We start from the raw sequence: 15,298 nt of genomic DNA, 5'->3' as shown, positions 1-15,298 counted from the left end.
ACTCTGATTTCCCAAAGATAATTCTGTTATAGATGTGTTTGTTGTAAAGTCACTTAAAATATTATCATTTAGTTATCCAATCGATTGAAACTGAATGGTGTCCATATCAGACTATAATATTTTTTAAAGGTCCATTAAATACACGTTCTTTGTATTCAAAAGCCAAAAGCCAAAGTAGTAGTGATGAGCGGGCCGACCCGGAACCCGCGGGTCAACCTGCGGCGCAGGTGGTCGAGTCAAGATTTCAGAGGCAATTAAGCAGGCTGCGGGTGACCGGGTCAGCCGCTCTCACACGCAAAAAAATAAATAAAAATCACATGCTCTTGTTTTGTCTTTATTCCTAATAAGAATAAGAATAATAACAATAAAACAGTTTGAATACACTTGGGGTGTATACTTGAAGATTATTTTCTAGTGTAACCTTCATGATTTTACAGAATTATGTACGACCCGCGGGGCTCAACCCGCCCCGCGGGTCGTGGGGTGGGTTGAGCCATAGATTTATATATGGGTTCACGGGGCGGGTTGAGGCGGGTTGGGTTCCGTGGCGGGGCGGGGCGGGGCGGGGCGGGGCGGGCGGGTCATGAAAAAACCCGACCCGCACATCACTACAAAGTAGGGATGTGTTTAAGCTGAACTGTTACTAAGCTACAACAAAGAAACCAGTAGTCTCACCTGGAAAAGCAAAATGTATGAAAAAGTTAAACTTATGGCTTCTATCTCATCGATCAGATATCTTGAGAGCTATTATTGACTCGAACTCCAATTGCCAGCAGATGGGAGTTGCAGATATCCTTGTGTACTATAGGAACATTTCCTCCTCACCACCTGAACATCGTGATCAGAGCATGCGATGTTTGCAAGGGTGTTCCAGTTATTATTGTATATTTACATGATACACCAGACGGTGCATTAACCACATATATTTGATCTGTATTTGCAGCATTTAATGTATTCAAACATCACTAGAAGATGTGTACAAATTCTGATAAACAATAAACTGGATTAGCAATAGAAGTTATGTAAGATTGCGTCACACTTTAAAAAAATCGTTGTTAATGGTTCATCCATAAAAAAGAACAAAGTATTTACAGCTCATTAGTATACAGAGTTGAAGCTACAGTTGTAGATAGGTATACAGAACAATGCATTTGGGGGTGTCATCATTACTGGAATTGTTTTGACCACTGATTTACACTACAGTAGTTATTACTGTACCACATGACAGTGCTTAAAGTCATCACAGTTGCCATGTTAAATGTACATTAGTACACCGGGGGAAAAGTGATTTAAGGGCAATAGGTGAATTTAAGACGGACATATTAATGTGATAAGAGGAAAAACCTTGGCATTATGGTGTCCCAGTCAACATATAAATCAAGATGGGATTCATCATAATTGATTGTCAGCGGGACAATTCAAAGAGCCAGCATGTCTCAAGTGTAAATCAATATGAAGGATGCTTAGAAAGCAGCTCTGTACAGTATATTTCTCTTAGCACATCAACAAATCACTTTTTCTCTTAGATCGGCAAAGAGGTTTGGTGTACAGAGAAAAAAAGAGCAGACCAAGTACAGAGCCAAAGGTCAAGTTTACAAAGTATTGAGGGTTTAAGTGGTTAAATGTCAGAAGACACGCATTTAACATGAATCCAAGATGTAGTGGGGGGTCCCTGCTTCATCTCTCTCTCAGCTAAGGGGTCCTTGCCCTGAAAAAGGTAGGAGACCCCAGCTGTAGATGTTTCACAGATATGTAAGAAGCGCAGAATGTTCCCATGGATGGCACTGTACATCTTGGTGGTCTGGTGTTGGGGGAAGAAGAGGACGGGTCTATGAACCCTGCTGTATCGATTCACACCACCATCTCCAGGGAAAGATCAGAAAGTAGGGAGATCGACGAGGTTCCATGCATCAGTTCATTTGCTGTTGCCACGGGAACTGCGCTGTTTGGTCATGGTAGCCAACATCTGGCTGATGTAGGAGGTCAGGAGGTCATCCATCTTGTAGCCCTGGGGATCATCACAAGACATTCACTGACATTAATGTCCGAGCATGTCCATTCATTTGAAAGGTTCTTAATCCATTAAGACCGGGAAACGCAATCCTGTCATTTTTAGATGTCTTTGGCTATTTAAAAAAAAAAAAACGTGCAAATCTTTGAATATGTATTTTTTAAAGCGAACTTTTGTAAATTATTTTTGTTCCAGGGATCTCCAGAAGCAAATATTTGAGTTACAAATGTTGGCTTTATATTCAAAGATTTGCACAAAATGATCAAGATTTTTCTAAAATAGCAGATCTACAAGTTCACTTGTGCCGTGCTATTAGCTTGTGTATCTGCTATTTTTGAATAGCCAAAATAAATCCAAAATGACACAGATGCATTCCCGGATTGAATGGGTTAAACAAACTGTTAGCACTAAAATGATAAGAAATATATACCTGGATTAGATATACAGTAGATATAGTTCTTTATTAATCGTCGTCATAGCTGATAGGGTGTTTGGGCATTTGTTTTGTAAACATGTACACTTGAGGCGGGTTAAGAGCAGCAGTGGCTCAGGAGATAGAGCAGCTGCTTGGGAATTGGATGGTTCCTGGTTCGATCCCTTGCATCTCCTGTGGCTTTGTGTCAAAGTGTCCTTGAGCAAGACACTGAACCCCTAACCGCTCCAGATGAGCAGGTTGGTGCCTTGCATGGCTTTCTCCAGGGGAATGAATGTATGCTGGTGTGAATGTGTTCATGAATGGGTGAATGTAAAGTGCTTTAGATAAAGGCACTCTATAAATGCACCATTTACTTGGAGTGTTTGTGATTATCCGATCCATAATATGATGTCATATTTATACAAATTAACATTGTGGTGCGCATCACAAGCCTTGAACACAGCAACTGTGTCATATATTTTAGCACGACTCAGTATTTGAATGAAGCAAGCGGTCCCATTATGGACAGAGCCTACAAGGTGAACAGCATCCAAATAAAGTTAAACAGTCATCTCTCCTTCTGGAAACGTATTCACCTTACTTGTGGTTTCCTAGACGCCACTTTATCAGCTACAGTTTCAGAGCACCCCAGAATAGCCGTTCAAATATTTCCATGTGATATACTATAGCTGATTTTGTAGTTAGTTTCGGGTTTTCATATTTATGAATATCGAATGTTGGAATAAAACTTTCAATATCTAATCTAAAAGCATCCTGCATAGATAGTAATATCTGTTCAGTAGCCACAGTACAAAGGGACAGTCCTTTCATGGAACACTGTCACTGTATGCTCACCAGAGAAGTTTCACACAGCAGCTTACTGCCTCGGACCAGGTTGCCGATGGTGATGTGAAAGTAGGTGTTGCCACTGCTCCAGTTGGAGATCTTAGTGAACGGGTGGGTGGTCAGGATGTCCTAGAGAAAGTATAGGAACATGGAATGAGCATAGAGACACTTTATGGATTTTTTGTGTGCAGATACTATTGATCAGCGGTGGGCAACTTTGATGATGGAGAGGGACACTGTATTTCCACACACACTCCAGAGGGCCGCATTCCATACACTACACTGTCTCTCCGTATTTTAATTTTTTTCACCATTTTATGTCACACAAAAGTAGCAAACATAGCCGATCTACAAGTTGCAAAACTACGACGCGTTTTGAGCTTGTAGATCTGCTATTTTTGCTATTTTTGAATTGGAATCCAGATTTTTTTTTTTGCTATTTTTTTATTGGAATCCTGAAAAGTAAATGTTTTATTTAATTTCAAATGCATTTAGTTATACTTATTTTAACTTTATGAACTTAAATACAAATAAATTGGACATAAAAAAGACAATAGAATTGTAATACTAGTCATTAAGCTATTACTATAGATATAGATAGATATAATATAGTAATTAAAGCGTGTCATGTTTGCATGTTTGGAATTGTAACAGCTGAAATCAATAATATATCCGATATTAACCTGCGGGCCGCATCAAGTGAAGGTGGGGGCCACATGTGGCCCCCGGGCCAGTTGCCCATGTATGCTATAGATTATCACGTGGGCATTTGTGTTGCCTGAGGTTGGACAAGGAGGGCAATGCTGGGTGATCATTTGTTTATCTCATCTCCATAGCTTTATTATTTACTAACAAAGACAATGATAAAAGCATTTGATCAACACTTTAATTTTATAAATAGATTAACATTAGATGTCAACCAGGAACAAAATGTTAGTCCCATGTGGCATTTCCCAACCGTGCGGGAATGGAGTTGGCTGAAAACACTCAAGCTTATTGCATTATTATGCAGCCATTCCGTGAACCACTGAAGGTCACTGGAAAGTGATTGGTTGTGAGTGGTTTCTCTGCATACATAAACTCCAACAACAAACAATGTTTGGTGGCCGAGTTTCGTTCATGTTTGACAGGCTGAGTTCCTTCAGCAGCGAGGGTGCTCGCAGTGACAGTTCAGTGTATTGTACAATTTGGTAGACGGTAGCATAATTTCTGTAATCAATTCCTTGGTTGACAAAATTTTTAAGCTTTTACATTCATATACGGTAGACCTACCCTGGACTTGGGGTCTATCAGACTGACTCCATGTTTGTTGATCGCTATCAAGAGGGTCTCTGGGTAATTTGGATCAGTTGTTTGCTGCACAAAGAGGAAAACAGGAATATATAGCAGAGAGTGAACAGGAGAATACAATGCCAGTTGGGTGATAAAAGAAGACACTTAACAGCTTAAAATGTTATATTTTTTGTATTTGTATTTATCATAGAATTATAGAGAGATTTTTCATGGTGAAAAAAAAAAAGATACATTGTTATTGTCTCAGTTGTAAATCAAAGAATCCCCCAAGATTGGGGTGGAGGGTCTTTACCTTGACTTCAAAGAACGCAGAGCCAAAGGTGGGCCATTTGTAAATTATTTTTAGAAAAGCGAGCTTGGCTTCTTCACGGCTCTTCCCGGAATGTTTGTTGTATAATGACATGATGGACTGGAAGCAACACAAACAATGAAATGATGAGTGCAGTAAGCAAAGTAAACATTTTGTTCAACATCAAAGTATGTATTGCTCCAGATGTAGCTAAAAGCACATTTTCATCTCTAGTCTTTGGGCTTTAAATATAGTCAATAACACAAATTACAAATAAAATATCAGCAAATCCGCAGGTATCAGCAATTTAAATGTAAGACCTTTTTAATACCACTGTGAGTTCAAATGTAAGACCAGTTTCACATCAAAACCAGTCATCATTATTAGAGAATTTTCTTTGGCAAAACTGATGTCATACATTTTAAGACTTTCAATAAACTGTGGATTTCCTGAATATGTTTTTTCTATGAGAAATAGCTTAGTTTTGCCACTAACTCTCTTCCAGTCTTCAGGAGAGAGATGTCGGATCTGATCCTGAGGGACAAGGTCTTTGAGGATTTTGGGAAGCTGGAAGTTGGACTTGTCCTCCTCAAACTTCACCCTGTAGATAAGAGCACCCAGTTGGTAGACCTCCTCTCTGGTACACTTGTGGTAGCCACGGAGATATTTAGGCAACTCCTGCTCCAAGAGTGAGAGAAGAAAAGGAGGAGTTGTGGGGAGAGATTGAGTGTTTGTGCGAGTACATAATATGTAAATGGTGCATTTATATAGCGCTTTTATCCAAAGCGCTTTACATAGATTGTGCATTACATTCACCCATACATTCATACACCGATGGCGGAGAGAACCATGAAAGGCACCAGCAATTAGGGGTTCAGCATCTTGCTGAAGGACACTTCGACACTAACTCTGGGGGAGCCCGGGATCGTACTGGGAACCCTGCGGTTCCCATCCGGCCACTCTACCCCTGAGCCACTGCCGCCATATTCTGCACCTTTTCCAATCGAAAAATGTGAATACCAAAAATCTAATCAAGACTCTTTGCAGTGAGATTGTTATCTCAATCAAGAGCCACTCACATTTACCAAAATTAAGCATCTGTTATAGAAGGCCAGTCCTAATATGTACATATTTTAGAAGTTATGAATGGATGAGAAGATGTCATGTGCTGTACTCACTTGGTAGTAGTGGAAGATGGAGTCCGCCATGGAGTCTTTCCCTGGGACGGTGTTAGTCCACAGCTTCTTCATAAAGAACACCTGGTATGTCAGTGAAGGCACTACGCCTTGAGACACAAGAAGAGGAAGTAATAATTCAAACAGCATCCTTTTTATCCTACTGAGTGTCTGTCTTGACCTTCAGCTATATAAAGTAAGACTCCATTCACACAAAGACAGACAGACAGACAGATACTGTAGATACAAACACACAGTGTGAGGGTGCCTTTACCGTCTTTAACATGGCGAGCTTTTTTAATCCAGTCAGTCAGGTGCCTCACAAAGTCGAAGAAGAAATCGCCATCAGGCACACTAATGACCTGGAAAATCACAGATCACAGATTTTCCATGTAATACAATTGTGAAAATATATATACAATTTATATAATGTATATATATCCGCTGAATGTTTAAAGGACCATACCAGTGGTCTGGGACGTTTAGCCGATTGCCTATGACTCACTGTATACATGATATACTGTCGACCATTTCCCAAAGCATACAGTTAGATTTTCATGGAAGCCATTGGATTACATTCTTTTCACTATGGTATGAAAATCTAATTATTGGAACACGCTAGGATACATATTGATTTATGAATGAAATTCAAATGGTTGTGTCTTCTTAACAGCGCAATGACTAGCCAATATTGATTCAATTGTGACTGAACACAGTAAATGGTGCATCAATGAACATTTTCGACTTTTAGCTTCTTCATTTTATATGAAAGCAGAGGATCAGAGCTACAAAATAAGCTTAATATCTTATTGAAATAGGGTTGTATGTAAATTAAAATTCAGAGAAATTCTGACACAGATTTTCACACTGTCTCAAGGTTGAACGTTGGAAAAACGTAAGTATGCATTGAATGGATGTATTTAGTTAATACTTGACCCAACAAATGAATAATGGTGTATGCTTTGTGGTTAATGACTATGGAGAAAATGTTAACAGATGCAACATCTAAAAATAAAAACATGAAATGACAGATGTTTATCTGTTAATGCACAATATATGGCAAATGTGAATTGACAAATACTTGTAATGACAACAGTATGGTCCTTTACAGCAGTTCATCCTGTAGGTTTGACAGTAAAAAATTGGTTTTACCATAGACTGATATGCAGTCACATTACCTTGTCAGTGATCTTGACAAAGAGGCTAAAGCCCTCAGCAGACTTGAGCATCAGACGCCCAGAAATATTGTGACAGAAGTCTTTGGCCTTGGTGCTTGACTCCACCTCAAACACCTGTAAAACAATGTGTTCATTTAGAATGGTCTGTGTAGGATAAGGCCAGCAGAATTAGATTTTACTCTTATTGTCGACATTAGTCTATGAAAACCCCCAAGAGTGGAAAAAACTAAGTATGTTTAGTGTTCTAGTCATATTGCACTGTTGACCAAATAGCTGTTAAAACAAGTCCCAGAGATTTCTTTTTGGTCAATATAATTCATAATTGCGTTGTCTTAGGTCGGGCATTTGACTTTTTTCTGGAACCTTTTTATCAAGTGACAGCAAATGCTTTTTCAACCTAGCTGTTACTGTACATCATTAAGTTGTTCTGGTTTAATTACATTGTCATGTTCATCACAATTATGAATTACAGTGACCAAAGCAACAGTAACAACTCTGGGACTTGTTTTAACAGGTTTTCGGACAACAATGACATTCTATGATGTTTGGACATGAGCTTCTAGCAAGAGGGATGGATTCGTATGTTGTGATCTTTTAGTAGTATGTTGATATAGAAATCTAAAATGATGCTGGCCTCATCCTTTTCAGTTGTCTAGGGAAAATAAATACCACAACATTGTATTATGTTAGTAAATGCAGTACAAATATTTTAGGTACATTTATGCTACAGTAAGTGGACTAGTTTAGGTCACAGATTATTATAGACACAATCAATATATTTAGAACTCTTAACCCTCTTAATTTCGAAATAGATTATAAATACTATTTATCTATTTTCTTTAATTTGAAAAAACTAACTTTTTAAAACAATTTCGGGCCTGTGTTTGTAATGAAATCCTGCACTGAGAGGGTTCATTGCAAATACTTAGTGATAATGTAACTCTGAAGTGGAACCAAATGTACCAGTTGAATTAAGATGAAGGATTTCACTGTGTTGATGAGGGGGCTCACCTCGTCTGCGTCGTCAGGGAAGTACACTTTGTGAAAGATTTGCGTGGTCTTGTGTTGTATGGCCTCCACCTCAACCAGGTGTGGAGGGTACTTCCTGGATCCATTTCTGCAGCGCAGATCACAGATCAGTGGATTAGCAGCAAACACAGTGGGAATAAAAGAGAGCGACAAAGAGAACATGTAGTAGTATACACGTACCTTAAGGCCTTCTGCAGCCGCTGCATGCAGTCTGGAGCTAGTGGATGGTGTTTCTTGGCCTGTAGGAACTTCTGGACATGAGGCAGCAGGATGTTACTGGGAGGAAAGAGGCCTGTGCACAGCCACAGCAGCTCCCAACCCTTCTCCTCACTGTACCTGCATCAATGTACGAGCACGCACGCACGCACGCACACACGCACACACACACACACACACACACACACACACACACACACACACACACACACACACACACACACACGTGTGAGCGTAATTTTCACACTTCCTCAGCTCAAAATACAGCTTTGGAAAATAATTTACAGTATATTAATGAATTAGTATTTTTGTGTCTTGTCTCAAAGGCCAGTCGACACCAATGCAACTCCTTGAAACATGCAACAACTTGCAACCATTATCCCCAATGGCAGTTGCAAGGAGTTGCATTGGTGTGGACTGGCCTTAAAACTGTTTTGTAACAGTGGTGGAATGAACTCCCCACTGATGTCAGGACAGCAGAGTCACTGCCCATCTTTCGCCACAGGCTAAAAACCCACCTCTTCAGGAAACACTACCCTTCCTCTTCACCTTGCCTACTTGTTGTTAACTAGTTGTACGAACTCTTGTTTTACTGTTTTATTGGATCTTGTTTATTCGATGGACATCCTCGAGGACATTTGTTTTAGCTCTTGCTCTGTTGATTTTCCTATTTTGTCTCATCTGTTTATGAAAGTAGGTAGCTGATATACTGCACTTTTACTTTAGCGCTAGGTATACTCTTGGTTGCTTGTTTTAGAAGAGAATGCACTTAAATGCTTCTGGTGATTAGTAGTTTTGGTTTTACCTAATTAATTAAATTAATTTATGTTGAATGCACTTATTGTAAGTCGCTTTGGATAAAAGCATCTGCTAAATGACTGTAATGTAATGTAATGTAATTTAGCAAGGAGTTGTGACTACAGTAGTTGCATTGGTGCTGTCTGGCCTTAAGACACATCATTTTTGTTGGATTGATGTATTGGTTATATCTGTGTGATGTATATGTATGCTATTTGTCTTATTTATTTTGCCTTAATGAAGTTTTTGTTCGGTTTATGTTACACGTCTTCATGTGCATATGTTACATGTGTGTGCCTGCTCACACTTACTTGACATGATTATCAGTAAGCTGTTTGAGGATCTGACAGAAGATCTCATCTTTTAGGGGCTCAGCCTTCAAGGCTCCTTCAAAGATCTGGTCAGTGAGCTCAGAGAGTGAGCGCAGGCGTTTGGACGGGTAGTCCCCCATATACTTCATCACAGGTACAGCCATGGTCAAGGACCAGTAACAGAGAAACCCCAGACATTCGTAGTATTTACTTAGAAATAGAAATAAAGCACCATGCTTATGCTCCCAAACCCTTCTGCTCACTGTACCTGCATGAATGTACAAACAAGCGCACGCACGCACACGCACACGCACACGCACACGCACACGCACACGCACACGCACACACACACACACACACACACACACACACACACACACACACGCGCGCACACACACACGCGCACACACACACACAAGCACACACGTATATGAAAGGATATCATTGGATGCCGAACAGGCTTCCTGAGCGAGCTCTTCATGGATCAGGACCTTCTTGAGTAAAGGTTGTTTGAGAGGCTCTCTGGTGCAGCTCCACAGGCGCTCCTTTCCCTTGGTCTTGGTGATCATCACCCTGCTCAGAGTGCTCTTAGGAGGGGGCCTGGAGTGAGAGAAGAGGAGATATAGTAAGATGATCTAAGAGCACAGACAACAGATGAGGTAGGGCGATATGACTTTATATCAATATCACAATTATTTAAACCTTTTGTCTCGATTGTGATTAATGAACAATTAAAAAACTAAAAATTATAGCATATCTACAAGCTCACATTCATTGTGAGCTTGTGGATCAGCCATTTTCAGATTATTCAGACTAATCATTGAGTAGATTATAAAAAATCTATTAGGATATTTTTGTGTGGATTTGTTGATATATAAGAAAGAAAGAAAAAAAAAACTGCTTCTCAATTATTCGATTGACCTACATGAGCAAGATTAAGTAGGTTATTTGTTCTAAATATCTGTTTCGATATATTTTAGGTTAATTGCTCAGGCCTGGGTCATGGAACAATTTTTTGTATACAGTTAACATGCAGATGATTATGTTAAACACATATTTGCTGTGAACAGGACTGGCACCTGAAGTAGTCATAGGAGAACTCTTCCAGGGTGTAGGGTTTGACCATGTCTTCCTTGTCAGTCAGGACCAGCTGAGACAAGCCAACGGACTCTTTCCTCTGGTCTGGGGTCATGCTTACTAGAGTCTTGGACAGAAAGAGCAAGTTAGAAACGAACAATAGAGTGGGAAAGAAAGCAACAACTTCCTGGAGAGTTCCACCTGTCAGGCAGTACTTGGGGACCACTCAAGGTGGGGATAATGCAAGTCGGGAACGCATGTCCCACAAGGTTATGCCATACCCGCTGTACTCATTGTCAAAGACCTGCTGTGCCCGTCTATTTGCTCTGGAGTTCTGTGTGAAGCATGTGCTAATAATGAGTCCATCCCAGTCTACAGTATAACGCCAGTACTATCAGGTCATAGTGATGACATCAGCGTACTTCATATGCAGTACGGACGGCATTTGCAGATTTATCGGTGATCTAACTGACTTTCCCCTCGGTACATCACTCCGCGTGCCAGAATAGTCAATGGTTTGATTGATTGAATACTTTATTAACATGTTTGATAACAGTATGGCAGGACAGTCAAAAAAGAGCTCTGCTAAAAGGATGACACAAAAAGCCCAGATAGGCTTGTTTCCATTGTGGTCCCTTGTACTCAATTCATCAGCAAGACATACAATACATACAATACATTACATATCGGTAAAAGCTCCAGTAGCAGAAAAGGGTATGTTTACAGGAAAAGGAGGATGCCACTACCAAGGGACTCCTTCTCAGGAGCTCGCTGAGGGAGTGCGTTGTTTGACTCTCTGGGGGCAAGTTGGTAGGGGATAGAATTCTAAGACCAATTGCACTTTGAGGTCAGCCATGAGTGTGGATAGTGTGGAGTGATTTGACAATAAAGTTGATTCTGATATAATATGGGCATGTTACCGCTGAGGTTACCGCTCAGGCTGCGTAAACACTGGAGAGTCAGCCTCTATTTATGATTTTATTTTTTATTTTTCCTTTTTATTTACTGTTTAATTTATTGTGTGATGTTGATGATTTGTATGTACTCTATGGACCCCCTGTGTGTCTGGAATAAAGTTTGAATTGAAATTGAATTGAAAGTCTCCATATGTGGGCATGTTACGTTTATGATGTCCACCGTCCACCGGCCACCGTCCATCATCCACCATCCACCGTCCACCCACAAGGCAAGTTTAATATAGGATAGCTAGAGGACAATGAAGAATTATTGCAATCTGTGGACTCTGTGCATACTGTAGTTTTGTAACATTATTAACAGATGCATGAGTTGATTCCTCATATGAACATTACCACTAAGCTGGAGCTCTCCAATAAACGGAGAAAGATCTGAAAAGAGAGGTGGACTGAGGAGCAGTCCATGCTATGGTCTGTGTGTGGCTTGAAATAAGTGGTCAGCATGTCAATTAGGCCCCTTAATAAAGGCACATGGTAAAGCTGTCATGAGAGATATCTAGAGGCAGTTTGATCGCTCAGTTCAGCGAGATAAAAGGAATCATTGGAGGTACCAACAGTCATGTATCCAGGATGTTGAAACCACTGACTTTAAACCTTCTGTGTCTTGTTGAAAAGAAGAAAACGTGGTCATGGTGGTCATGGACACTGGTCATCCTCTACTGTACACCTCTAGATTGCCCTTGTTCAGGGTTGGAGTTTTGTAATTTTCTGTATACATTATGGATTTAACGTTTTCAATACAGAGTTCATACTCACCACTATGTCATACTGCGGCCTGGTGACGGTTGGCAGCACATAGACACAGTCAGCAGGAAAGTCCCCTCTCAGCTTGGTCCTGTCATTGAGGCCGTGAGCCCAGCCCGAGTTCATCACATGCTCCCCAGTGTGCTCATCCAGAATGATCAGATCACCCTTAGAGAAACTGAGGAACGTGGATTCTGCCTCTGGTAACAGATGGAATTGACAAATGTGCCATATAGTGCTTCAGAGAGAAAAATATCAATCAACCAATAAAATTAAGCTTTTATTATTTGATATGGTTATGTTTTCCCTAAACCTCCTCCATACACATTTGAATAATGTACCCTCAGGTTTTACATGTTTTTATCTACTGGACAGGCTTTTAAATAAAACAACTAATCGATTGGGGTATAAATAGTGAACGGTGAATAGTTTTGCTGTTCTCTGGGTAGAGTCCTGCTGCATGGGTCCTTATTTTAGTTCCGCAAACAAGCACTCCATCCAAAATCTGAACATGAACCAGGGGTTTTCAACTGATTGTGACCATGGGACCACCTCCCTGAATAAGAATCAACCTGGAGACCACTGTTGTGTTGGGTGGGGATAAGCGCTAAGATTAGTTATTCTGGAAACACTTGATATGCATTCCATGGCTATGCATCCCACTGTTTCTCAACCAATGGCGTAATTAGGGCTAGCAGGCGGTGGTTCAAGGGGAAATGTTTTAAAATGTAAACAAATAAATAAAATACCTTTGTTAAATGTATTAAAATATTAGTTAAATAATGTTTAATAAGTCCATCAATTGTAAAATTTTCTTTGGGTAAATTTGTACATTTCCACCTTCAGTCGATGCTTCATATCACGTAAAATCGCCAGGGTGGTGTTTTTTTCCCCGAACCCAGTTCTTATATCTGATCTAATCATCATAGGATCACCAGGTCATTCAGTGCATTTCTCAACTAGTGGAAACATTAAAAAAGAGAGAAAAAAAGGAACATCTTCACTTTCCTACATTACAAAATGCATGTTCAGGGACCACATGCAATACCTTCACGGACCACCAGTTGAAAACCCCCTGTAAGGCTTACACCACAGTGTACCAGGGTTAGCCCAGCTCTTCAAATAATTTTTAGATACCAGTTAACTCACAAAGGTTGCCCTTGTATTTGTTTCAATGAAATGATCCGTGAATCTCACCAGGGTTAGGGCAGTCTGTCAGAGCCACCACGTACTTGGACCTCTTCCTCAGACCCTCTAGGAATGCCACCACAAGGTCCCGGATGTCCTCCGCGTTGTTGGAGGTGAAGGTGTATTCGTCTCCTTTCACGGTGGCCAGGGTAAAACTCTGGCCCTGGAGTTTACCCCCTCTGTAAGGACAGTTATGGTTCATAAGATGTAAATATTAAATCATCTAATACCCGCACCTGTATCTATACAATACCTGCTACTGGACACAGCAGTGAGTTCTGGGAAAGAGAGTTCCAGAAGCACCTGCTCCTGTTCGTCCACAAAGTAAACACCGGTCCAGTTTACTGCCACTATCACATCGTTCTTGGGCAGACTGGGCCCTGTGGCACAGACAGTCACAATACGGCATCCATCAGCAACAGAAAAAAGAGAGCAGTTTAACGATAAACTGGAATGATTTGACTGCCCCCGGGGGAACACGGTCAACGAAGTATACAGCAGCGATTCCCAACCTGTGGGCCAGGGCCCTACTAGTGGGCCGCGAGGTTGTTGCAAGTGGGACCTCTAATAATACTTGGCAAAACACTACGATTTTTTGTTTTTGTAGTGATACATAGGGTTACATGCAGGAACTAGTGATGCGCGGGTCGGGTTTTTTCATGAACCGCCCCGCCACGCCACGGAACCCAACCCGCCTCAACCCGCCCCGCAAGACCATATATAAATCTATGGCTCACGGGGCGGGTTGAGCCCCGCGGGTCGTACTTATAATTCTGTAAAATCAAGGTTAGAAAATAATCTTCAAGTAATACACCCCAAGTGTATTCAAACAGTTTTATTGTTATTATTCTTATTCTTATTAGGAATAAAGACAAAACAAGAGCATATGATTTTTCTTCTTTTTTTGCGTGTGAGAGCGGCTGACCCGCTCACCCGCAGCCCGCATAATTGCCTCTGAAATCCTGACTCGACCACCCGTAACCCGCGGGTTGACCCGCGGGTTACGGGTCGGCCCGCGCATCACTAGCAGGAACACAATTGACTGATTGATCATTCAAATAAACGTACTTTGAAAATGCATGCGGCCACCCACCTGACTCACTTAACACGACAGCCGATACGCGTATAGTGGTCAGATGGGTGGGCCGCCAACACTTTCAAGATTTCCAAGTGGGCCCTGATCCAGAAAAGGTTGGGGAACCGCTGGTATACAGGGTTTAAGTGCTTAACAGCCTACTAAGCACCTCAGTTTGACTCACCGGAGAATTTGAAGGCTTCGAAGAAACGTGAGAAGAGTAAAGGCCACTTGAAACGAGCAAAGTCCACAATGTCCTCCTTCACCTTCTGTCTGTCCAGCCTCTTCTTGGTGTACACCCCCTGATTCATTAGTGGTGGTTAGTTAGAGAAAATGTTACACCAACAGTACACAATACAATCTACTCTATACTAATACACACAAGTTAAGTATTTTGTTAACGCTTTACCCTGACATACTGTAGCAAAGCTATATGTTCTCTAAAATAGTGATTTTAAACCTTTTTTAATTTAAATTTTTAATTTATTTAATCATTTAATTATATAACTTTAAAATCTCTGTAAAATCCCTCATTGTTAATCATTTAACTCAGAGAGTGTACACATGTAGACCCTTTGGTTCCCTTTGTGCATTCTTACAGACTCTTAAGGGGCCATTTTGGATCCTAACTATCAAGCATTTACCTGTGGACCCCCTGGAACCCCCTACAGGGCCCCTG

The 15,298-nt window shown here is 40.8% G+C and overlaps 1 protein-coding gene across 1 annotated transcript in view; it reads right to left on the bottom strand.

The window, feature by feature from the left end:
• Window positions 1-1,915: 1,915 nt before the first annotated feature.
• myo7ab (myosin VIIAb) overlaps window positions 1,916-15,298 on the bottom strand; it is a gene marked incomplete at both ends in the record, with an annotated part of 38,638 nt that continues 25,255 nt past the window's right edge. Inside the window, 17 exons of the mRNA XM_080434760.1 lie at window positions 1,916-2,008; window positions 3,282-3,401; window positions 4,545-4,628; window positions 4,858-4,974; window positions 5,350-5,532; window positions 6,033-6,139; window positions 6,304-6,391; window positions 7,208-7,321; window positions 8,219-8,324; window positions 8,417-8,572; window positions 9,562-9,715; window positions 9,986-10,161; window positions 10,641-10,765; window positions 12,369-12,556; window positions 13,554-13,723; window positions 13,798-13,924; window positions 14,804-14,921. Of these exons, the coding sequence (XP_080290886.1) occupies window positions 1,916-2,008; window positions 3,282-3,401; window positions 4,545-4,628; window positions 4,858-4,974; window positions 5,350-5,532; window positions 6,033-6,139; window positions 6,304-6,391; window positions 7,208-7,321; window positions 8,219-8,324; window positions 8,417-8,572; window positions 9,562-9,715; window positions 9,986-10,161; window positions 10,641-10,765; window positions 12,369-12,556; window positions 13,554-13,723; window positions 13,798-13,924; window positions 14,804-14,921 (2,226 nt within the window). The remainder of the gene's footprint in view (window positions 2,009-3,281; window positions 3,402-4,544; window positions 4,629-4,857; window positions 4,975-5,349; window positions 5,533-6,032; window positions 6,140-6,303; window positions 6,392-7,207; window positions 7,322-8,218; window positions 8,325-8,416; window positions 8,573-9,561; window positions 9,716-9,985; window positions 10,162-10,640; window positions 10,766-12,368; window positions 12,557-13,553; window positions 13,724-13,797; window positions 13,925-14,803; window positions 14,922-15,298) is intronic.

Source organism: Gymnoscopelus braueri (genome assembly GCF_963280865.1).
Source record: "Gymnoscopelus braueri genome assembly, chromosome: 8".
NCBI classification, from domain to species: domain Eukaryota; kingdom Metazoa; phylum Chordata; class Actinopteri; order Myctophiformes; family Myctophidae; genus Gymnoscopelus; species Gymnoscopelus braueri.
This window is presented reverse-complemented; position numbering and strand designations above follow the sequence as displayed.